The sequence below is a fragment of the Miniopterus schreibersii genome, assembly GCF_964146895.1.
Source record: "Miniopterus schreibersii genome assembly, chromosome: 12".
Lineage (NCBI taxonomy): Eukaryota > Metazoa > Chordata > Mammalia > Chiroptera > Miniopteridae > Miniopterus > Miniopterus schreibersii.
The window spans coordinates 4,600,020-4,626,373 of record NC_138112.1 but is presented as its reverse complement, the minus strand read 5'-3'; the positions used below and the strand labels follow the sequence as shown (position 1 = coordinate 4,626,373).

Sequence of the window (26,354 nt, the reverse complement as noted above, 5' to 3'; positions counted from 1 at the left end):
CTCTTTCAATAGTGACATACAAGACCACAGCACTTTCCTTCCAAGGCCTAGAGGGGGGCAGAGGAAGAGCAGGAGGAAAACAAAGACCCACGTTGCTGAGAGTTGCCAGAGGGGAGGGAGGTGGGGGCTGGGTGAAAAAGGAGACGGGATTGAGAAGTACATATTGCTGGTTATAAAACAGTCGCAGGGATGTAAAGTACAGTACAGGGAATATGGTCAATAATATTGTAATAACTATGTATAGTGCCAGGTGGGCACTAGACTTATTGGGTTAATCACGTCATAAGTTATACAAATGTCTAATCTCCATGTTGTACACCTGACACTAAAATAATATTGTATGTCAACTATAATTGAAAAGTTATTTAAATAAAAAAGATCCAAGTTCCCAGCAAGGAGAAAAAAATGGAAAAAAAGCAGGACGTTGTTCTCCATTCCTTTCAAAGTTTAGAGGTACCTGTAGTATCTGCTCTTTGTCCAGTCCCATGTCCTCCATGGCCAAAAGGACATCCTCATTCAGAGGGTCTGTCTGTCTTTCTTTTTTTAGTTGTCGGCATTCAGCTATTAACTGTAACCAAAAAAAAAAGGTAAGCTATCAATTAGCCAGGCTAAGACAACATCACACACATATGCATGCCATCACACATCAAGCCGTTTCATGCCCCTAGCTTGGGATATTTTTGGCCTCAGACAAAGCCCAAGCAACAAAGCTCCAAGTACTTGGCTGTGAGCAGACAAGATTCCCATTTTCCTGAGCAACTTTGGGTTACCTGGGGTGGCCATAAGGGTTTAAATAAAGGTGTGCTATAGGAGCAGTTGAACTAAGCACACTATGAGAGGAAGGAGACATCCCCAAGGTGGGTAAGCTGCAGAATTGTGGGCTGTACTGTCTCAAAAGCCAAGAAGAGACTGTGGTTTGGGGACAAGTAGCAGGGAACTGGCATCACAATTCTCCAACAACTGCTGACATAAAATTCCTACTTTCACTCCTTGCTTGAGTATTACATAATAGTTTGTTCCCAGTGCCACCTTTTCATGTCCTGGCCTGATCACAATCTCATGCGAAAGAGATTCCAGTAGTTCTGAGAAGAGTTGCCTATGGCAAGTGGTGCTCGCTCACCCTGTCAAAGTTGGGATCGCTGTCCCCTAACTTCATCCACTTGTGCTTGCAGATCTGCTCCATTGAGAGGCGCTTATTCGGGTCCAATACCAGCATGTGGCGGATCAAGTGCTCACATTCTGCAACAGACAAACAGCCTGCCTTTACTCAGGGAGGGAGGCATGGTGAATCTAGTGAGGCATGGTGAGCAGGGAGATTTTGAAGCTCGTTGCTTTTAATTTGTCTCTTGCTCCTTGATCCTTACCTATGCCATTGCTTACGCGAGAAGGGACTGGGAAAAGGCAGAAAGAGGTGGAGAAAAGAGAAATTCATTCAAATCTGATAGTCTGGTTAATGCCTTCACTAAAAGTCTGATTAGAAAAAGTCTGGGGATAATACATAGATTTCATTTATTTATATTATTTATGGCTCCATTTAACACAATTGATGATAAGCTGAATGTCCTCAAAAGAGATTCAGTATCTTATAAGGTCCTCAAAATAATGAATTCTTTTCTCCTATATGTATTACTATGTGCACACTAATGCTTTTAGCTTTCGGTGAGCAAAAGCTCTCATCAAAACTCAGGAAATTAAACTTTCTAATGGTTCAAGGTTGGGGAAAAGAGAAACAGGCACAAGATGTTTCCCTACTATACACTAGGACTCTCTGATCACCTTATTTAGAGTTTTCTCAATGTTTAAACATGCACAGGTGCAGAGAGATGGACTCTGAGCTACAGGTGCGTATCAGTAAGCACTTCCCTCTGGGAGCTCACACTACGTAACATATTGCTGATAGGACAGTGGATTAAAAATCAAGAAGCTTCTGTTTGGATTTCAAAACCACCCTCTAAGTTTTCTCATTTGTAGGTTGGGGGTGTTGAAGATGATGGGGGTACAAGTAGTGCCTGAGATAAAAGTGGTGGAGATGAGGGTTAAAACGGCATTAACAGCCCTGGGCGGTGTGGGCCAGTGGTTAGCGCGCCCACCAAAGGGCCTCAGGGCCGCTCCCCGGCCCAGGCCGGGATCATGCAGGAGGCAACCAGTTGACCTTTCTCTCTCACATTGACGTTTCTCTCTCTCCCCCTCCCTCCCTCCCTCCTACTCTCTCTGAAAAGCAATGGAAAAATATCCTCAGCTGAAGATAAACAACAACAAAAAAGTGTTAACGCTCTTCTGAGCACTTAACAATTATGATTATCTTGTTTAATCCTGTTAGCAATCCTAGGAGGAAGGTACTAGGATTCCCATTTCAGAGATGGTAAGAATTAGGTACAGAAAAGTTAAGAAACTTGTCCAAGGTCACATGGTAAGTCAGACTTCAAACCATACTACCTCTGTACCGCACAGAGCTGAGGGCAGGATCCAAACTCCTGAACCATTCTTTCAACATCTTCATCCAAGACACCATCATCTCTCACTGAGACTATTGCGAAAGTCTCCTATATGGTTTTCCTGCTTCCACTCATGATCCATAGAAGCAAAGGGGCTATTTCTAAAACATAAATCTGAGCCTATTACTGCCTTCCCTACGATTCTCTAAACTCTTCCCATAACCCTCAGAATAAACTCCAAAATCCCGGGCCTACAGTCTCGAGCCTCCGTCTCTGACCTCATCTCCTAGCCTGTGCACACACTCCCACCGAAGTCCTTTGCACTTGATGTTTCCTTTAGTTGCAGTGGCTGCTCCTCTGACCTTCACATGGTTGGCTCCTTGTCATTTCGATAAAAGCTTAAATGTCATTTCCTTAGAAAGCTCTTCCCTGGCCACCTAAACTAGGCCTCCAGTCACTCTCTATTACATCCACTAGTAGTCTTCACACTAATGACTTGTGAAATCATCTTATTTATTTGTTTACTTGCCTAACTCCCCCGCCACAACATAATATGGTCCATGTCTTTCCTACTGCTGTTTCCAGAATCAAGTCTCTAATACCAAAGATGATTATTACACCTATATGAGCTGAAAATATAGCTACTGAATATATGGACAAATAAAAATTTATTAAATATTTACTCTAACCAAACAAGATTGTATTTGTGAAAATGCTTTTTGAAACTGTAAAATTCTATAAGACATAGGCTTAAAATTTTTCTGTTTCTATTTCATTACAGCTGTCCTGAAAACAAAACTGGCCAGTGATACTAACAACAATCAATTATTGCTAAGTTTAAAAGACTTTTTATATACAAAGCACTGTGATTACCAACTTTATTTCATTCAATCTTCATAGCAACTTTAAATTACATACTATTATCAGCACCATTTAGAAAAGAAGAAGAAATAAGTTAACAAACTCAGCACTTCAAAGTAACGGCACAGCTGGGACTCAAAGCTACTCCTGACTACCCTGTTATACGTCTTCACATGGACATAAATTCTGCTTGTCTATTTTTCCAGAGTGAATTCAACTCTGCAATCCTACAATTTCTGTAACATTTGGCAAATACTATTCTATATCACTGTCCTGAAAGGAATACTATGGGAAGTTAAGGCAAATTACTCTTAATTAACTTATTCTAACTTAGAAAATACAACAAAGTCCCTATATTAAAATGATTTTAGGAGGCATTAATTTGTTCTAGTTTTGTGACTAAAAGTATATTCAAATGCAGTGTAGATTCTAAAGCCTGAAGTCCCTATATCCCTAAAAAATAGGGGAAATGATATCTACAGCATTAAACTTCTATTAAAATTATGTTTCCAGAGTAGCTAGAATAGAACCCACAATTGTAGCATCTGAATAAATTATAAATGTCATCAACACACACCTTTATCGTCTGTAATTACCTAAGGAAAATAATGTTCTTAATTTAGAAAGTTACTAAAGCTAAAGACCCCTGTGTAGAAGGCCTGGGCCTGATTCCAAAGACGTGAAATTGTTGTTTGGACCTCTAGATGGCACTCTTCTGTTTTCTTTTGGTTTCCATGTAGCATTTAGGGCATAAAAGGTCACCACATTGGTCCTGATTCAATGACCAAGGCAGAATGACATTCAGATATAGGTTTGATTTAAAACAGAGATTTTAAATGACAATTTCCTTAAATACAAAATAAATCAACACCACCATAGTATGTCCTGATTAGAAGACATATATAGATCAATTGCAGGATCTTGAAACCTCTATCTAGTCATCTGTACCCATTTTTTTTATCTCAGATGCCTTGAAAAATCCCCAGAAAAATGCAAACAAGAATTTATACACAAAAATGTGCACATAACTTTAGGCTGTTCAGGGAGCCCAGGAAGCATGACACAGATTCACCAGGTGTTTACGAGTCCCAGGTTAAGAATTCCGGGTTACAGCGGCAATACCTAAAAACAACCACTTTTACCTCGTATGCTCTACATAATATCCAGCATGCAAAGGGACAGAAAACTAGCCCCTTTCTTATGTTGCACAGATGGTAAAAAACGACAACATGCAGAAAGCCAGAGCATTTATTAGCATCACTCTTACTTCCTAAATGTCATATATAGCTCATGAGATTAAATTCAAACTAGACTTGAATGCACAATTCTACATAAGATATGGAAAGAGAGAGAAAACAAAGGGAATGAAATGCTCTCAAACCTAACAGAAGAAATCACACTCAGTCAGTTAAAATGAATAGAGAGAAGATGGGGCTTCAGACCAACTCTTCCAGATGCCAAGAAGTACACTATTTTAATTCAGAATGGCTCTACCACTTGTTCCCACCGGAAAGGCAGGGCCTTTGATATGAATAAAACTGAAGCACTCTGGGCAATGCAGGAACATGCTGCTCAGCTTATGGCTTCCAGAGGGGCAGCTTTCCTCCAGAGCTACTTTCACTTGTTTTGCCTGAGATGTCTTGGTTCTCCCGGTGAAAATCACCATGGGCCCTGAAAGCTAATCCTCCTACAGTGCGTGAACTAGAGGATGCACAGCTCAGGCCCGGCCCTGTGGTGCTCACAGGCATCTGGATGACTGTGGAGAGCAAGCTGTGGTGTGGGCGGGGTCCTAAAGTGGGAGTGAAGAAGGCCAGGTCTTTAACATCTTGATAATAAACAACTTTCTCTAAGAGACTGAAAGTGTTTAGACTGAGAGGGTGAAAAATAAAGGATGGGGAAAGGGAATTAAAAACTAACTTCAAATTATCCGAAGACACAAGTTCTATCTCCAGTTTCCAGGCTAGAAAAAGAAGAATAACTTAAGAAAGAATCCCGACTAAAACTTAAAAACATGCCCCTTGAAGAAAGGTCAAAGGCATGAGGCTGGTTTAGATTGGAGAAGAGATGCAGGCAGGAAGGGGCATACTGATTATTCAAGTATCTGGAGGAGTTTCATAAAACAAAGTTAATTTATACTGTGCTGCTGCTCCAGGGGCCTGAACTTGGAGTCATTAGGAAGCATCAAATTCAACTTAGGAAAAATCTTCCCCAAATATTAGAGTTGATCCAAACTTCTAGGCCTAAGGATCTGATCAGGGCCTCTTGAGGAAGGACAGGGGGTGTCAAGTGGGCAGGGCCACACCTGAAGCACAGCCAATTCCATCCGTTTCATAGATTAGTGTTCTGAGTAAGGTTTCACGTGAAAAACTGAGTCCAGAAACAAGTGGATAGAATGAACTTCTTGGTCCCCTCCAACTCTATAATAAACCGTATTAAGAGGGAATGGTTTGTCCTGTGAAATAGTACACTTATTATCACTAGAAATGTTTAATTAGAGGCTACCATTTGTCACTAGAAGGACTTACAGCATTAGGTGTGAGGAGAACTGGGAGTCCTTCAGGGATGGTGACTGTTTCACTGAGCTGTACATCCCCAGAGCCTGCTCTGACACCTGGTAGCTAACAGGCCCTCAATAATGCAGGTGCAGGAATACTGGACTGGATGACTGCTACAGTTCCTTCAAACAACTTCAACAGTCAGAGTCTAAGAACCCGCATTGAATAAGCATTCTCCATGCTTCAAGCTAGGAAAACCAGACGACTATCATTTTACAGAGGGCTGAGATGTGGCAATGTTTTAGGACAAAAGCCTGGATCGGATGATTTCCAAGGCTTTAGAACTCTTTGTCTCGCACAGGAGGTACTTCCTGACCAGTTCTGAGGCTGGAGAGCATAATGTGTAAATCAGATGACCACTTGAGACATTTGCATGTGCGCATTGCTATAGCATCAAGGTTATGACGTAACAAACCAAGGCTTTCGCAGGTACTCTCCATAAATCCTGTGGATTTAACTAAAAGTGTTAATAGATCTTTAGCATGCTAAGAGAGTAAGAGTGAAAGACACATAGGAGAGAGTAAAAAGCAACACAGGGAAGGAGGGAAGGAGATTAAAAGAATGGTTCTTCAAATATATTATTTAATAATAACTACTAGTATTTATTGAGCACGTATATGCTAGACAGAGTGCTAAACTTTTTAAAAAAAATTTTTAAATTGGTTTTTGAAGGGGGAGGGGAGGGGAAGGGGGAGGGGGCGGAGACATGGACCTGCTGCCTCCTGCGCGCTCCCTACCAGGAAGAGCGCGAAACCTAGGCATGTGCCCTGACCTGGAACTGAACTGGTGGCCATTCAATGCGCGGGCCGATGGCCAATCAACTGACCCACACCGACCAGGGCAGAGTGATAAATGTTTTAAGTTCCTTTAATGTAAGCATTTATTTCAGACAACTCCTATAACTTATTACATCAATTTTATAGAAAAATAAATTAAAAATCAGAGAAGTGAAGAAACTTGACCAGGATATAAATTCTGGTCAGTCTTACTCCAAAGCCAGAATTCTTAAGCCATATAGTACCTAAAATAAATTAATTATTGATGTTTTAAGTAGTAGCCAGTATACCTTAATAAAAACAAATTAAATCAACTTCATTCCCTTTCTGACAGATCAAATGTCACGTAATCCCCACAGGTTTCATCATGATAGAGTCACCTATAAGCCAAATTAATAAAAAGTGGGCTACATAAATTCATGGCCAGAAGACCATGAACCTGCTGGAAAGGCCATTAAGGGAGGGTGACAAGTTGGACTAAGATGAACTGAGCAGGCAGGCGCACAATGCTAAGGGCTAAATGCCCTCCAGAAGAGAGAACTCTGTTGAGTACTCAGCTTGTTGCATGGTACGGAAGACTGAGCTGGAAGGCTGGAAACAACAGGCTTCCCCAAGCAAGGAGTCACAGACAAGGAGAAGGGATGAGCGAAAACTTAAGGAACTGCATCTGAAGGCTGATCCTATAATGGAGGGAATGCCAACTGTCCCTTAAACCCTCATGTGACACCCAAGTATGGGACATAGCAAAGCAGTCATTTTCAACTCTGTGGGCAGAGGAGTGGTCTGAAAGAAGCTGAGTCACAGATTCTTTCTGGCCACACAGAACTGCTGGGGAAACAGAAGACATCTGTGGCCCGGAGACATGGGAAGAATGCAGGGAAGGAGCAATCATCCAGGAAATGCGTGCTCCTTACAGGTGCTTGGAGGAAGGGTGTGGTCTGGTTTCCTGTGTACTCATTGTAATACTAGGTGTTCAAAGGTAATTCCAAAGCACTTAGCCCAAGAGTTGTTTATTTTCAATATTTTTAACAAGCTTCTTAATAATGTTTAATTCTCCAGAGCAATTCAAACTTCAAAGGACTTTTCTCAAATCTCAAAATCCAAAAAGGAAACAAAACTAAATTGGTTATTAAATCTCTAAAACATGTTTCCCTGGAAAATGAATATTTTTTAAAAAAAGTTAAATGGCACTAAAGTCTTAAGCTTCACAAAACAAGGATATTGTGTGATAAACTGCCTGAATCTGTTATCCATTCATTTTGTCCAGCTCAGGCACCAGTCTGGAGAGAACTGATGCTAGTACAGCAGACTCACAGAACAAGACTGACACATGGTCTGCAACAGCCGTCTCCGGACCGAGCAACACAGCTTTGGTAAGAGTCTACACCCTCACTTTGTATGTGGACTTACAGATGTCTGTGATCCAGAGTTCCTCTTTAATGCTATCTGCCTTTTCCAAAAAGAAAAACGATGCACAAAACATGCTGTTTTTCTTAATGAAAAGAACATAAAGTCTGTCATAACAGTCTGATCCTGTCATACCATGGTTAACACAGTGTGACTATCTTGCTATGTCATGGTCCCTATATAAACAATTAAAAAGTAAATCATTAAAAAAGCATAGGTATTTCTGCCAAAATATCTTCTTTTGGTAGGAAGTTGGCCAGAGTTAGAATCCTCACTCTGCTGTGAACTAAGCCCTTGAAATGACATTTTTAATATGCCCAAGGAAACCCTGTCATTGTCAGCTGTCTGCTGAGGTCAAACCTATTTTACATAGTGAATATTTTAAAATCTAAACAATGAAGACAAATGGTATTGAAATAAGACATTTCAATGTATAAATAACATACACTGAATGTGCTATCCTATAGATGAATTCAGAGATTGCATAAATGTTAAATGCAAAAATATACAAGATATCATTGTTGTTGCAATGAAATTTTGTTATATTGGATATTGTTAGAACAATGGTGCTATAGGGATTGGAAGATTTGTGCTCTATAAATTAAATTTTGATATATTACCGTCACAATAGAACTATATAAGCATTTCTAACTTGCAAGTTAAGGGACTTTATTTGCAGTAATAGTCAACACTACAGCTTTACCCAAACAAAAAAAATACATAATACTGGAATTAGCTGTAACGGAACTTAACCTATAATAGTGCTGGTTCTAGTAAGATTGGATTCATAAAATAAGCACTGAGATCAGTTCTTCTAATGCAATGGCACTGAGGAATAAAATGCCTTATTTTGAAACCATTTGCTTTTAGTTCTTCTGGTGAAAGAAAAATAAATGGGAGTTCTGGGACTGAAATACTCAGTAAAATTTCTAGAAGGATAACCGGACAGCAAGAGATCAGACAAGAACGTGGAAAATTCTTGATTTAAATTCAAATCCCAACACCAATGTTTCCTGCAAATTATTATCAGAATGTTCTGGTAGAAATAAAGTTCTTTATAACTACATCCTGTGAGGCACTTTCTGTGGCTGAACACAGAGGCCAAAGGGAGATGGCTTGGGACAATTTAGCAAATAAAGAGGGAGCTGGTAAGAAAAGCTTCTATTAGGAATCAGTAAACAGGTTAAGAGGCTTTCTCTTCAGTGTTAACAGTTTATCAACCTTTTGACTCATGTATGTCAATTTATTAGAAAATAATACCTATTTCTTGAACTTTCCTTATTTTCATTCTCGGTGGATGTGATGCTGTCAGAATTAAGACTCAGCATTAGTAGATGCTGGCTCCAATGCTGGTAATGTCAATATTTACCTCTAGCCCTGGGCTACTGTTACACTAGAGGCTGTCCAATTTGCAGTTTACATTTTTTAAGAAAAAGTTTGTTGCTTCTGCTATCATACCATTATTCAAATATAATTTTAAGTCTTAATATCAATCATTATAGGACAAAATTCTGGCTCAGTTTTACTTGATACTCTTTTTCTCAATAAATAATCCAGCTGTAGATGGGCAAAGTGTCTATTCCAGGACTCTCTTGATACTTGGGGTAACTTGGCAGATATGTATTTATTGAGAATTAAATTATAATCAAAGACAGATAGTTTCTGCAGCCAGACTGCCAGAATTCAAATCTCAGCTCTGCCACTTACTAGCTGTGTGATTCTGAGCACATTATTTAACCTTACCATGCCTCAATTTTCTTGTCTATCAAGGAACAAGAGCTGCCTACCTCATAGGGTTGTTTTGGATATTAAATAAGTTAATGCAACAGTGTCTGACATGTACAAAGTGCTCAATGAATGTGAGCTATTGTCCAACTCTCTGGAGTCCTTCCCCTCAGAACTTCTTCCTTTCCTTGATTTTCCTCTATAATCCAAGAGACAGTTTGCTTGAAAAAAGCAATACTAAATAGGGCCGTGCCAGTATTTACCCACTGGTTTTCTATTATATAACGTAAAGCCATGGAGATGGTCAGGGGAGGCCTGCTTAACTCTGAACCACATAGATCTAGCCTCTTTGCCGACATCATTTATGATTTCTGCATTCATTAACACGAAAGCACTACACAGATTTTCTCCCTTGTGGTACAGTAAGCCTCAAAAAGGTATGAGAGAAATGTTTTGAGGACTCTGAGCCCCTCAGTATATGGAGACTGATGGGTGAGCTACTTTAATCTCCTGCCCCATTCCCACTAAACAAAATGCTTTTAGCCGGTCAAGCTTCTGTGAGGTTCCTGATAAAGAAGCCAATCAGGGCAGAGCTATCTGAGTCCAAGCAGAAGCTTTTGGCAGGAGCTGCACAATACGGTCTCTATCAGATGCATTATGTAAGCCTGGGTCTTCCATTCCCAGTGATAAAATGCTTGTGCAGTATTACAATTCATTAAGTCACAATGAAGCCTAATCAATAAAGACTCAAAATACTGTCCCACGAGAGCTCTCTATGCACTCGCTATCACTGCAGTGTTTTTCACTGTAAATTAATTTTCCTTCAGTTAAATAAATGACTGATCTCACTACATTTGCTAGCAGTTAGTATGGTGAGTAAGACAAACTAGGCTTTAAGAAGTAGGCCTGTATGGGTTTTAAAAATATATTAGTAGTGAATAAGTCTGTTGCTCAAAAAATTTAAGTTGGCTTCCCTCAGTGGGAGTGGGAGTCAGAGAAAGCATCGCTAACACATGTGGCCAGGCCAGCTCTCATCTTCTGCAACAGCTCAAAAAAAACAGCAAATTTCAACTTTTAAGCCTATAATTTAGGCTCAGCATTTTCCCTAACTACTTTCTGGAATGCTCTGAGAAATTTAATCCAAAAATACTGGTCAAGGAAAATAAGTTTATAGTAGATCAAAAAGAAAGTCTATAGTAGATCAAAACCTTTTTAAAACTAGAAGTGACCTGACCTGGTCATTTACACAACCACATACACAACAAATGTACATAAAGGCAACTAATAATTCAGATCATCAGCAAGCTACCTAACTCTTCAATAATAATAAGGCACGAGAGTCTGGTGTAAAAGTCTATAGGTGACTGAAGATGATGCTTCTGTCATTAAGAATGTTTACAGAATGTTTACACCATGCCCGGGGCCACTGGGTTTGAGGAAGACGGTGAACAGTGACACAGACCTGAGTAAAGGGGTGACTTTCTTGGGAGGGGGGAGATGTGCAGAATTATAAAACTAGGTGGCAGACAGTCAATTCGGCCTTGAGTAAACCTTCTTTTAAATTTATACCACTGTCATTCCAATGGGAAAGTATGTCTTTAGCATATGTCAGGGTGCCCAAGAAGGGAAGCTTATATCAAACAAACAAGAACCGGGCATAGAAATATCCACTAAGTGTGAGGATATTTCATTTCACACATTACTGACAATAAAGAGATGCTTAGAATTCTGGAACTAACTGTACCCATCTGTATGCACAGCCTCCTACACAGCTGTAGATACTCTGGAATTCAGCTCGGCCTTCCCCACTTTGCTTCCCAAGTGCTAATTTAGAAAATGATACCAGCTCTGCTGGAGTCTCTAGATCCTTTTGGCAGAAAAATGGATAAATTCAGCTCAAGTCTATGACAATGGACTGAAGGAGAAAAGGATCTTGTTCTTTAGGACTTTCTTCAACCACATGACCTTCTGTAGAGCAGTGACAGTGGCCTCACAGGCTGGAAGGTAGCTGGCCCCGACCTCTGCAGGAAGAATTACCTCTAGGTCTAGTGAGGTGCCACTGTGTCCAGAAAAGAGGTATATGCAGAAAAAGGGTTCTAAGGACAGACTCTAGGTTTCCTTCATATGAACCTGAAGCTTTATGTATAGGAGGTCTAAGCTAAGCAAAGGCTAAACGACCGTATGAATCCATTTTCTCCTGTGCCTTACCCTCTGGACAACATTCTCTGATGGGCCTTGGGGATTCTGGCCTACAATGTCAGGGAAGGCTGAGCACATGGATATCCTCGAGGGCAGGAGAGATCATACCGGTAACAGCAATCATCTACTCACTTCCTAGACTGGGTTGCTTCTCATTTTCTGTACTTAATTTTACAAAAATTTTTATTCCTACTTAAGGAATTACATGTCTAGGATTAAAAAATGACCACATTTAGAATAATTATGTTGGTGTTCTCTGAGTTTTTAAACTTTGATGTTAACTTAGATCCTATTACAACAGTGAGTTCTTTCTAAGTAGTTAAATGCTAGAGTTTATTTCTAAGCACTAACAGCCAATGTGATTGACAACATGTTAGCTGCTGGACCAGCACCCACGCATGAAGCCAGCTCTAGTAGGGCTCGAGTAAAAATCTTCTGCCATGATGCAAAGGGTGGGGATGGAGGGGAGAGGGGACCCTGGAGAGCAGAGGAAGTGGTCTGTCGGTCTTGCTCTTTCTACTACAGAGTGGTATAGAACAAACATTGAAATGAGTACTGACTTAGTCATTTATTACCTGTATGCCTTTAGGCAAATAAACTAATTTCTTTAAACTTGAGCTTCTTAAACTTCATTGGCAAAATGATAAAATAATAGGTGTCAATACCAATTCCATAGTATAGTTATATAGTTCAAATTAGATCAAGTACAGGAAATACTGTGTAAACCCGAAAGCCATAAAGAAATGTTATTAATATTATCTGAATATGAGTGCACACTCTGGAGGGGTTTTGGTAGTTAGCATTTTAACAAACCTATGCATGCATGCATTCATTCATTCCACAAATATTTTGTCCTAAGTCCTGGGTATACAGCACTGAACAAAACCAAAACCGTATTACTATCAGGAGACAGCGGAGATGGGGCATGGGGACACAATAAACAAATAATGCCAGGCGGTGAAAAGCGCTGTGAGACAGGCAGTCGAGTTATGAGCAAAGGATGGCGGGCCAGTCGGGAAAGGCCTCTCCGGGGGCGCTTAACCAGAAGCCTCAAGCACGGGGAGGAGGGAGGCTACGCCAGCACCTGAGGGGCAGGACTGTGTGTGCTGGGCAGAACGCTGCCGGAGACGAGATTCGGGCGGGGGGTCACAGTGGTGCCTTGTAGGCCATAATGACAATGACTTTTTGAATTTTATTCTAAGTGTAAATGAAAGCCAGTGGAAGGTTTAAAGCAGGATTCCATTTACTATCTACTTACTATTTACTAAGTCCTACCACATGCCAGACACGGTGCTAGGCTATACATAACTGAAAAAAACATGTTTTGTCTTTACTTTCTCTAAGCTCATAGTCCACCAGTGCATAAGATACATAATGAAAGAGGTAATCACAATAAAAAGTTTTCTAAGTTCCACAGTAAAAGTCCAGGGACCAAAAGGATGGTAGAAATGATCTAGATTCTTATTTCTATCACATCTAATTCTTATTCTAAAATACAGGAGTGGGTGGGGTGGGGGAAGAAGAAGTATTCTAGGCAGAGAGAATTAATCCAGAGAACACCCCTTATTCAGGGAACCAGAAGGAAATTAGGGTGACCAGATGCAGAATGGGAGTTGGGGCTGAAGAGATAGGAGCCAGATCATAAAGGTATTTCTCTGCCATTGCTTTTTTAGACAGCAGTCATGAGGTCAACTTAGTAAGTTATAATCAGCATTTTTAATGTAATAGAATAAAATAGTGTACATAGTAAAGGCAAGTTTTGCGTTTTAGAAAACTTTTGTTCAATTGTGCATGTGTGTGTATGTGGAGGAGGTCCTAGGTCACAGTATAAAATATATATTTTTATTATGGTCATGATAAAAAATGTTTGAAAGTTACAGCTCTAGTCACTTTAAGGAGTAAAGTTTAGCCTAAAGGCAATGGTAAACTATTGACAAATGTAGTTGGAAAGTGATACAATCAGATCTGTGTGTGTGTATTGTTTTTATATTCATGTTTCACAAAGATTACTCACGTAGCAGTGTGAAGAACAGATTAGGGAGGGACAAGGCTGGAGCCATGAATCTATTTAACTGGCTATAATTTAATCTAGGCAAGAGGCACTGCAGAAGGTGCTACAGGAACGGAGGGTTGGATCTGTAGGATTTGGTAATAGGTTGGCTATTGCGGTGGTGAAAGTGGAGGAGACATCAAAGCTAGTTTCTGCCTTGGTCAGATAGTGATGTCATTCCTTAAAACAGGGAACAGAGAACAGAGAAATTGGGGGGGCCAGGGGAGTTAAAGTCAGTTTTTAAAATGTTTCCATTGATGTGAATTTGAGGCATGAAAGTGAAGCTGATCAGTAGCAACTACTTAGATATATAGCCCTTCATTCTGGAGGAGAGGTCTGGGCCAGAAAGTTGACTGAGCACCAATTGGGGACTGAACACCCCAGGGATCTCTGCAGCCATGGCAGTAAGATAGATCAGAAAGATGGTCAAAGAAGGAATGAGTTAAAAGGTTAAACAGAGAAAGGGAAATCTGGCAGAGAAGAATGAGAAGGTGCACCCAGAGAGACAGAAGGAGAATTGGAGAATGTGGTGTCTGAGTAGCAAAGAGAAAAAAAAGTGTTTCAAAACTAAAGAGTGACTCAACAATAAGAAAACAAACAATTCGATTTAAAAAATAGGCAGAACACTTGGACGGTCATATCAACAAAGAAGATTTATAGATGGTAAATATGCACAGAAAAATGCTCATCACCATACATCATCACAGAAATGCAAATAAAATAAGACACCACACCACACAGCTATTAAAATGGCAAAACTTCGAAGCGCTGATAACATCAAATGCTGGTGAGGATGTGGAACAACAGGCACTCTCATTCACCGCTGGTGAGAATGCTGCTTTGTCAAATACTTTTTTTCAAATAACCTACAACCCACCATTCTTAAACCTCCTTCCTTATTTAGTTTTCCCACAGCACGTATCATTATCTGACATACTATGTATTAAGTCATTAACTCTAAGGAATAAAGTTAGTTATTCCAAAATGCAATGCCCATGTGCCTATACTATGTCCAACCCTAGAGGACATACACTCTGTATGTTGGCCCTTAAAATGAAAACATGATTAAGCCAAAAAAATTGATTACTCACTGCGCTGTCTTTAAAATGTTCTTTTCTTATGTGCATATTAATGGTGACAAAGATTCTGGATATGCGGTATTTCTTCTCAGTGTTAAATTTTTCTAAGAGCTACTTATCCTGCTAACTACTTATTTGAAAAAATACTTATAGTCAATTAATACTTGACAAAGGAGATAAAACATACAATGGGGTAAAGATAGCCTATTCGATAAACGGTGTTGGAAAATTGGACAGGTACGTGCAAAAAATGAAACTAAACCACCAACTTACACCATACACCAGAATAAAATCAAAATGGATTAAAGACTTAAGTGTTAGACTCAAAACCATAAAAATCCTAGAAGAAAACAGGCAGTAAAATGTCAGACATCTCTCATAGCAACATTTTTTCTGAAGTATCTCCTCAGGCAAAGCAAACAAAAGAAAAAAATAAACAAATGGGACTACATCAAACTACAAAATTTTTGCACAGCAAAGGAAACCATCAACAGAATGAAAAGGCAACCCACTGAATGGGAGAACATATTCTCCAATAACACATCTGATAAGGGGCTAATGTCAAAAATTTATAAGAAACTTATAAAACTCAATTCCAAAATAAACAAACAATCCAATTAAAAAATGGGCAAAGGACCTGAATAGACACTTCTCCAAAGAGGATACACAGATGGCCAAGAGACATATGAAAAGGTGCTCAATGTCGATAATCATCAGAGAAAATGCATATTAAAACCACAATTAGGTATCACCTCACTCCTGTCAGAATGGCTGTGATCAATAAATCAATAAACAACAAATGTTGGCGAGGATGTGGAGAAAAGGGAGCCCTCGTGCACTGCTGGTGGGAATGCCGACTGGTGCAGCCACTGGGGAAACAGTATGGAGCTACCTCAAAAAATTAAAAGTGGAGCTGCCTTATGACCCAGCCATTCCACTTCTGGGAATATATCCAAAGAAACCCAAAACACTAATTCGAAAGAATATATGTGCCCTTATGTTCATTGCAGTGCAATTTATAATATAGCTAAGATTTGGAAGTAGCTCAAGTGCCCATCAGCAGATGAGTGGATAAAAAAACTGTGGGATATTTACACCGTGGAATACTACATAGTGATGAAAAAGAAGGAAATCTTACCTTTTGCAACACCATGGATGGGCCTGGAGAGCATTATGCTAAGTGAAATAAGCCAGTCAGAGAAAGACAAGGACCATATGATTTTGGTCATATGTGGAAGCTAATGAACAAAATAAACTAACAAAGTGAAGACAGACTCAGGGATACAGAGAACAGGCCGCCAGCTGCCAGAGGCGGGGGCTCGAGGACTGGGTGAGCTTGGTGAGGGTTAAACAACAACAACAGAAGACTCATGGACACAGACAGCCGTACGGTCACTGCCACAGGGAAGGGGGTGGAAGGGGGACGGACACAGACAGCCGTACGGTCACTGCCACAGGGAAGGGGGTGGAAGGGGGACGGACACAGACAGCAGTACGGTCACTGCCACAGGGAAGGGGGTGGAAGGGGGACGGACACAGACAGCAGTACGGTCACTGCCACAGGGAAGGGGGATGGAAGGGGGATGGACACAGACAGCAGTACGGTCACTGCCACAGGGAAGGGGGATGGAAGGGGGACGGACACAGACAGCAGTACGGTCACTGCCACAGGGAAGGGGGATGGAAGGGGGATGGACACAGACAGCAGTACGGTCACTGCCACAGGGAAGGGGGATGGAAGGGGGACGGACACAGACAGCAGTACGGTCACTGCCACAGGGAAGGGAAGGGGGATGGAAGGGGGACGGACACAGACAGCAGTACGGTCACTGCCACAGGGAAGGGGGATGGAAGGGGGACGGACACAGACAGCAGTACGGTCACTGCCACAGGGAAGGGGGATGGAAGGGGGATGGACACAGACAGCCGTACGGTCACTGCCACAGGGAAGGGGGATGGAAGGGGACCTGACGGGGTGGTAAACACAGTACAATATACAGATGATGTATCGTAGAGCTGTACACCTGAAACCTATATAATTTTATTAACCAACGTCACCCCAATAAATTTAATAAAAAATCTGTGGAACCTGGGGGATTCAAGTCATAGAAGTAGGAAATGCAACAGCAGCAAGACCAAAGCGCAAAGCCTTGGCATTTATTACCACCTTTCAGTGGGTCCCAGGAAATGGAAATACTATCCTGAAAAGGGGTGGAGAGGGGGTGCAGGACAGGGTGAAATAGGAATACTGATTGCCTTACTACTCTGTGATGTGCCGACTGACTCTTTATATACATTATTTAATTTAGTCCTCACAGTAATAATCCTCACAAAACTGTCAGCCATTTACAGATGAAGAAACTAAAGCTCAGGAGACTTAGTAATCTGGCACACGCTAGTCACTATGTGCAGAGCCCAGATCCAAATTCAGACAAACTTGACAGGGCTATCTGCTGCCAAAGCCTGCACACGCTTCCTACGGAACCTTGCCTGCAGAGGTACCAATTCAGCAAACCGGAGCTAAGAAAGGTTATTAAATGGGCCATTTATACTCCATCACTCAATTCCTAGGATAACTTAACATGTCTAACTTTCCACGAACCCAGTCAAAGCTGTGTGCTGGCAACACCCTTACCTGTGGACATAAAAAATGGAATGCGGAACTTGCCACTCAATACCCGGGCCCGCAGGTTCTGCAGTGTGCTCCCATCAAACGGCAGGGCACCACACACAAGCACATAGAGGACGACTCCAAGGCTCTGCATCCCAAACACAGAGTACATACAATTAATTGCATCAGAGGAAACAAAAGAGGCCATTATAGTATTTGTCTGAAGACAATGTGAGTCATGCACAAGATAATGGAACAAACTTTCTCGTGCTGTTTTATTTATGAGAAATAATATGGGTCATTGTCAAATAACATTCTTTGCTTCTAGCCATTAATTTGGGGAATATATCTAGAATTTCTCTCAGTATTCATTGTCTACAAAGAAGGCAAGTGGCAACAACAGAAAGAATTTCTGTTTTTGACAAGGGCACCCATTCAACTGCCCTTGGTTTTTTCTTTTGGAACAGGCAAAGGGGGGGTTTGAAATCTGTGGCACAATCTATAAGACAACTGTTGGGGAAAAGATTGCATAAAGAACTGGAAATTCAAAGAACAAGTGAGCATGATCTCAATTCACATGCAGCATTTTGTGTGGTCTGGGGTGAGGATAGTTGTCATTGATTCAGGGTGTGTGGTCTGGGGTGAGGGATAGTTGTCATTGATTCAGGGTGTGTGGTCTGGGGTAAGGATAGTTGTCATTGATTCAGGGTAACTGATGTTATGGGCATAAGAGAAGGCAGTCACATACCCAGATGTCCACTTTGGGCCCATCATACTCCTTTCCTTCAAAGAGTTCAGGGGCAGCATAGGGAGGACTGCCACACCAGGTCTTCAGCAGCTGCCCAGGAGTGAAAAGGTTACTGAAGCCAAAATCTACAAAGGCAAATGGACATAACTCATGTTATCTTAACCTAGCAAATACTAGTTTCTAGTCACTAGAATAAGGGTTCTGAGTCATTAAGTTTGAATATCCAATGTGAAAAGAGAACACTCAGAAATTATATAATCAGTCACTTCATCTTAAAACGATAGTAAAACAGATATAGAAGAGCCGGAATGCAAAAGGTATCTGGTTAAACTAAAAGTAAACATGACTGCTTTATGTTGGCAAAATAAGCACCATTTCCTTTCAAAACCTAGGCTGAGTGAGGCAAGTGGTACTTGTTCCTCTAAGAACAAAAATAAAACTGGATAATGACTGATGTGAAGACCATGTCAGAATCATAAATACATGTAAGCCTATCAACTGGACCCAAAATTTCATATTACTTTTACTTCTCAAAGCAAACACATTTATGACACTGACTCTAAAAATGAGACAATGTGCCCGGCCGGGCGTGGCTCAGCGGTTGAGCATCGACCTAGGATCCAGGAGATTGCGATTTGATTCCCGGTCAGGGCACATGCCCGGGTTGCGGGCTCGATCCCCAGTCGGGGGCGTGCAAGAGGCAGCGGATTCAATGACCTTCTCATCATTGATGTTTCTCTCTCTCTCCCTCTCCCTTCCTCTCTCTGAAATCAATAAAGATATTTTTTAAATAATAAAATAAAAATCAGACAAAGTAACATTATTATTTTTAAGGTTGCTTATTCAAAGTAAAGAATATGCAACTTATTTATAAATTGAACAAAGAATGGTTACATGTTAGCTTCAATTTCCCTCCTTTTCTCCACCTCCCACTTTTTAAAGAGAGAGTAGGTAGGAGATAGAAGGGGTGAGGTTTGGGGAGGAATACTAAAACGAGCAAGGCTGACAGGCCAAAGCCTAGAGAGTCGCTCACTGGGAAGTGCTTTTATGTGTATCAGTATTTATACAAACGAGTCATATGTATGACACACCAGAACTCCCCCAGACTGACCCATTCCCTGTGGTCAGTGTCTGAAAATGCCCAGCACCTCCCTACTCTCTGTGTCTTCCTCCCATTCCTAGTTTCACTCTCATTAACAACTCTGTCTCCTTTTGCTGTTTCTCTTCTTTCTATGGTCTACAGAAGGCATGTTCTAGTAAGTCATGTGCTGATTTTGACTGTGCCCCTGCTCTTCACTTTTTCTCAGGGCTAAATCTTCTCCTACCAGAGTTCCCACTATCATTTGCTTGGTAATAATTCTCCAAATTTATATCTCTGACTCTAGTTCCAACTCTTAAGTTCTTGACATGAACTTCTAATACTTGCCTGGAAAGAAACACCTCAAACTCACCGTTTTCCAAAATCAAGTCTGCTCTAACAGTCACGTCCCCATGGTCATTAATGGCATTACCATTCCAGTTACTAGGAACAGGAGAGTCATCTTTCCTTCTTTGCTCAGTTCCCAGTTTGAGCTGGTAGAACTAGACTGCTGCTACCCTGTAAGTGTGCCCTCTTCTTCTTCCTATTTACATTCCTACCATCTCAGTTCATACTCTTATTGTCTCTGACATAGATTACTTATACCTATTATTTCCCTCTAAGCCATCCATTCATTGCACAGTGAATGTTACACAAATCACACTGTGTTACATCCTTGCTTAAAAACATTTGGGAGCTCCCTTCTGCTTACAGAATAGTCTAAACTTCTTAGTATTGTCATTTAAGGTCCTCACCACCCAACTCCACCCTAATTTCCAACTTATCCCTGGTCATTCTAGCATTAATAGCCTACTCACATCCTGTGTTTATGTGCCTTACTTATTCGATTTCCTCTCTGGGCCATGCCTTTTCCTTTCCTTTCCACATTTGAAAGATCACTTTGTTTCAAGGCCCAGTAAAGTATTACTTCCCGTATGAAGCCTTAGCTGATGTCCACCACAAACACCACGTCAATGGTTTCCTCCTCGGTGCTTCCACAGTTCTTTGCTTATATCTCTACATACGAACCACATCTCTGTCTTATATTATACTCAGTTATACTATGTGTTTATTCCCTCTAATAGTCAGTAAATGGGAGGGATATTTTATTTGTCCTAATTTCCACAGCGTTTCCACACATAGTAGGGACTCAAGTAAGGTCACTAAATTAAACTGTAATAAAATCACTGGGCCAATCCTCTCACCTCCTGGCTCCCGGAGCCTGCTCGTACTGACAATGGCAGCTGGCCAGCTACTGGAGCCTCTACCTCCTAGCCATCCCTCCCAAGGCTCTAAAATTAACTTAATGATCTTGAGGGGCTTAGAGTTCAGGGCCATCATTAGAAGCTCATTCTAGTTACTTCTTTGAGAAACCGAATGCTCTCATTCCTCAATAAAAAAAGTCTCTTCTGTCAAGAAGGGGCCAAGCAATGAATTAAAACCAGATGACTTTAAATTTTCCTAATAAGCAACTTAAAATATATAGGAAATTTCTCATTTGAATTACAAATGCTCTGTCTGTAGATAATAGCCTTTCTACCATCTCACTCTGCTGGGGAGGGGAAGGCACAAAGTTGACGGCATGAGCTTGTTTATTGAATCTACCAAACAGGAAACCTTTGCAAAGGGAACAGTATCAAAGGGAAGTATCTTCAGCTATGGCTACAGGCTTTGATTGTCATTAGGTGTTTATATGAGAGATGAGTGCAAGAATGAATGATAGGAGTAGGACCTGGCAGTTAGAGAGGCCATATCTAGGGAAGCACGTGCTTCCATGGCATGTCACAACCAAACAGCTGGCTTCCACAGCTAGGCCCAATGACCAACAGCAAGATTTCAATTTTGATAAGATTCAACAACAAAACCCACCCCGTTGTTCTTATTTCCTACTTCATACCAAGCAAAACTCTTCTAGGCCTGTAAACCTGTGCAGGTCTCCTATAGTTATTTCAAGTATTGTTCTTATCCCTCGCACATGTAAGCAACAGTTGCCTCTCCCTGCCTGCTAGGTCACTTCCCCCCCCCATTAAAGCCAGCTTCCTCTGATGAATGATCCTGGGATATCCCAATTCATTCTTTAATGTACCAAACCCAACAGGATCTGACCCGCTCTCCTGCTTCAATACACGTGACTATAAATTGACAGTTTTATTGAAAGCTTACTGCTCTCACCTTCCCTACTAGCGCCCCTTCACAGGTACCTCACATTCATCTTCAATAGCGCTGTGCACCTCGTTAAGTTAAAATTCTGGCTAGATCGCTGTCAATTCGTTATATCGTAACTTACTTCCTAAAAATTTAAATTACGGATGTGGGAGGAACCTCAAATTATTACAGGTACTAAATCTGGAACTCATTTTCAAAGTCCAGTGCCTTCTGATCAACACTTCAGGGATTGAGCAGCAGCTGGGATGAGTGCCATCTTTTCATTCCCTCTGCTGCTTGAATTTGGGAGCATTCCAAGTCTAGAAGGAAAACTAAAAGCAGATAAAAGTCAAACCAGTATAGTTCGGATTTTGTTGGTAGTTTAAGGAAGTGCTAGGGAATGCCGCTGGCATATGTGGTAGGAAGTGAAGGTGGGATGGGGTAGGTGGAAAATAGATAGACATGGAACAGAATTACTAAGATTTTTGTTGGTTTTTAGTTATCTAAACATACAGACAACTGAAAAACTGCAAGATGACCCAACTTGGAAGAGAAATTACCACAACAAAATTTAAAGCAATGAGTAAAATGAATGAGGAAGCATTCTTGCTGGCTTGGATCAGAAATGCCAAAGCAGCAGGGAAACAAAAGCTTTTACTTGTTTATTTGTAAGTATGTCTTTATTGATTTCAGAGAGAGGAAGGGAGAGGGAGGGAGAGGAGAGAGAGAGAGAGAGAGAGAGAGAGAGAGAGAGAGAGAGAGAGAGAGAGAGAGAGAGAAACATTAATGATGAGAGTCATTGATGAGCTGCCTCCTGCACACCCCCTGCTGGGGATCGAGCCCGAAAACCCGAGCATGTGCCCTGACCGGGAATCGAACCGCGATCTCCTGGATCCCAGGTGGATGCTCAAGGGCTGAACCACGCCAAACAGGCAAAACAAAAGCTTTTAGAACTTAAGTCTGCTCAGTTACCTTGAACCTAGGAAAACCATACTTCCATTCATCTTATTTTTGCTCTCGAGCTGTTCTTATTTATAAAGTCTTTCATTATTTACTAAAGCTTCTTATTCTAAAATTCTCAATCTCTAAATAGGTTCCACCATTTCTTTCACTCATATATACAACATATGGAAGCCGCCTTCCAATGGACATAGCAACGTGCTGGTTCCTATGAAAGAACCAAAGGCAGGAAAGATGTGTTCCTATGGAAGGACTTAGAGGAAGGAGAACTCGGCTGAATGGCTAGGATCTGAGGAGGCAGAGGGGGAATGCGAAAAGGGACTGCTGAACGGTGGCTGCGGGACAGCACAGCAAAGGCGATCACTTGGAGCTAGTGTGCTAAAGTTCAAACAAAAACAAAGAGACTGCCAGCCCTGGGTAGGATTTAGGGTTTGCAGAGGTGTGTATGTGGCAAGAAATAGGATTACACAGTAGCATCAGGCCAGAAAAAATATAGCTTTAAATGCTAGAATAAGGACCTTAGGCTTCATCCTGTAGACCAGTGCTTTGCTTGCTTCTTTCCTTCCTTCTTTTTCTCAAAAAATTAAAAAATTTTATTAGACTAAAACTAATATGAACTAATCATCATCTTTGGTTCATGACACAGTCTCATCATTGCTGCTTTTATTTAGATTTTTTTCTACAGCCTTATTGAGATACACTTCACATCCCATAAAATTCACCTATTTAAATTACACTGTTCGGTGTCTTTTAGTATATTCAGAGTTCTTCAGCCATTAGCTCAATTAAAGAAACTCCAAACCAATTAGCAGTCGCTCTCCGCTTCCCCTTCTCAGTTCTTCTACAAATGCCCAGCCCTAGGCAATCACTAATCAACTCTGTCTCTATGGATTTCTCAATTCTGAACATTTGGTATAAAAGGAATCATATAATATGTGATCTTTTGTGACCGGCTTCTTTCACTTAGCATGTTTTTACCATGTTGTACCATATATCAGTAGTTCCTTTTTTATTGCTGAATAAAACTGGTATGTGGGTATACCACTTTATCTATTCATCGGCTGGTGAACATTTAGACTGTTTCCACTTTTCGGTATTATTACTAATGCTATAAACATTCGTGTAAGTCTTCTGTGGATATACGTTTTACTTTCTCGAGTATGTGCCCAGGAGTGGAATCGCTGGGTCATATGTTACGCTAACTCCACATTTAATCTTTTGAAGAACTGCCCAAACTGTTCGCCAAAGTGCATGCGCCAGTTTATACTCCTACCAACAATGCACAGAGGTTCTAGTTTCCCCACAGCCTTACTGGTTTTTAAAAGAAAATTACAGTCATCTTAATAGGGTAACGTGGTGTCTTACTGTGGATTTGATCTGCAGTCCCTGACTGCTGACAATGCCGATCACCACTTCATGTGCCTACTGGCCATTTGTACTTTTTTGGATAAATGTCTCTCCAAATATTTTGCCCATTTTTAAATCGGGTGTCTTACTATTGAGTTGTAAGAGTTCCCTGTATATTCTGGATACAAGTCTACCGATGATCTTTTTACTTTCCTGATGACGCACAGAAGTTTTTTAATTGTGATGAAGTTCCATTTATCTGGATTTTCTTTCGTCACTTATGCTTTTGGTGTTAAGCCTGAGAAACCACTGCCTCAACCAGGTCACAAAGACGTTTCTCCTCGTAGTTATTTCAGTAATGCAATAAGCATTCCGGAGCCTCCCGCCTGAATAAACTTTATTTATTTATTTATTTTAAACATATCTTTATTGATCTCAGAGAGAGGAAAGGAGAGGGGGAGAGAGAGAGAAACATCAATGATGAGAGAGTCATTGACTGGCTGCAGCCCGCAACCCGGGCCTGTGCCCTGACCGGGAACCGAACCCCAATCGCCTGGATCCTAGGTCGATGCTCAACCGCTGAGCCACACCCGGCCGGGCACCTCCCACCTAAATAAAAGCCACTCTCCTTATAACTACTTACATCTAATCTTAAGCACCACCCATCCCACCCCCTTGTCCTCTCTCTAACCACTGATTTTCAACCCTGTCTGTACATCAGAATCACCATTGTTGTTTGAAAAATGAATTTAGAATGACCTACTTCAGCCCCTCGGACGCAGGAGCAGGGAGAATGCCGCGGAAAGGAGAAAGGCGCTCGCTCTCTCCCGGAGAAAGGAAATTGGGAACTGTCGCCACAGTAAGGGAGCGGAGAGAAGCACTTCAGAGCAGGACAAGGCAGCCTGCAGCAGCCACAGGATGTCACCCAAGTGGGAGGCAACTTTTACCTGGGGTGAGACTATAGTGACATAGTGACTCCAGGTGGGAAATGGGAAAACTTCCCTCAGAATTTCTGTTCTTTTTTATACAGATATGCTAAGACACATAATGCACTACAAACATAATCCAGATTCATCCGAATCACCTAGAGGGTCACAATGTGAATACAATAAGGCCTTCCTCCCACGCTTGATGACGACCAATAAATTACTCTGAAGTCTCAGTGAGCTCTTTCAGGGTACTTAGCAATGACCGACATGGCCCTAGAGCTGAGTGGCAAGAACCCTGGAGGGAGCCGGTGTCCTGGGAGGACCTAGACCTGGATCATCTTCATTCATCTCTCTCAGTGCAGCAATTCTCCCATTTATGCAGCACCTTCAATTATATGGAAGAAAGAAAACCACTGTTTTTAAAAGGACACTCTGTCAAGTGCTGCTATTGTGCCGTGTATGTATTACCTCATTAAGCTGAGCATTATTTTTGTTTTATGTCTGGGAAAGTGAGGTTCACTAAGTAATATGCCTAAATTCAAAGTTTTAAAAAAATTACTAAGAACAAGGCCCAGTGTATAATGCCAGCCTGGATGCCCTGAAAGCCCCCACCCATACTGTGGTTTCAGCATCATATATATGTTTATAATGAGGTGAATGTACACCCCACAACTAATTTTATACAACTTCCCAATTCCCTAATTATTAGTCTACTGTTTTCATTTTGTTCTTGACTGTAAACCCTCTGTTTTACTTATGCAATTCCCAGAGGCATACAGTGTTTGAGGAATGCTATGTGTTCACAAGCTTCTCTAAAAACAGTGCACTGAAAAGAATGGTAGGCACTGTATATCAGAGGGGAAAGAATAAATTTTTGCCCTGACTGGTGTGGCTCAGTTGGTTGCGCACTGTCCTGTACACAACACGGTCACAAGTCTGATTTCCAGTCAGGGCACATACCTAGGTTGCGGGTTTGATCCCCAGTTTGGGTGCATGAGGGAGGCAACTGATTGATGTTTCTCACATTGATGTTTTTCTCTCTCCCTCTCCATTCCTCTCTCTCTAAAATCAATAAAAACACATTTTTAAAAAAAGAATAAAATTTTAAGTAAATGGCATAGGAACAACTGGTTTTCCTCATAGAAAATAATTAAATCCTCACACTAAATCCTAAAATCAATTCCAGGTAGATCACAGACTTAATGTAAAAGGTAAAGCTATAAAGTTTCCATAAAATAGTAAAGGAGAATATCTTTATGCCTCAGGGAATGGGAAGATTTCTTAAACAAGAAATGCAAAGCACTAATCATAAAGAAAAAGTGGTAAATTTGGTCATATTAAAATTATATTAAAATGTCTATTCACTTAAAGATATTTTTAAGAGAGTGAAATAAGAAACCACAATTGAGAGAAAATATTTATACACATAAAACAAAAGATTCATATATC

General features: G+C 41.0%; 1 protein-coding gene across 7 annotated transcripts in view; it reads right to left on the bottom strand.

Moving 5' to 3' along the window:
• Positions 1-26,354, bottom strand: part of SIK3 (SIK family kinase 3) — a gene marked incomplete at its 5' end in the record, with an annotated part of 260,849 nt that overhangs the window by 33,184 nt on the left and 201,311 nt on the right. For all 7 annotated transcript variants that reach the window (XM_081153135.1, XM_081153139.1, XM_081153137.1 and 4 more), the window contains 4 exons: positions 458-568; positions 1,121-1,239; positions 17,723-17,846; positions 18,447-18,571. In XM_081153135.1, coding sequence (XP_081009261.1) covers positions 458-568; positions 1,121-1,239; positions 17,723-17,846; positions 18,447-18,571 — 479 coding nt within the window. The remainder of the gene's footprint in view (positions 1-457; positions 569-1,120; positions 1,240-17,722; positions 17,847-18,446; positions 18,572-26,354) is intronic.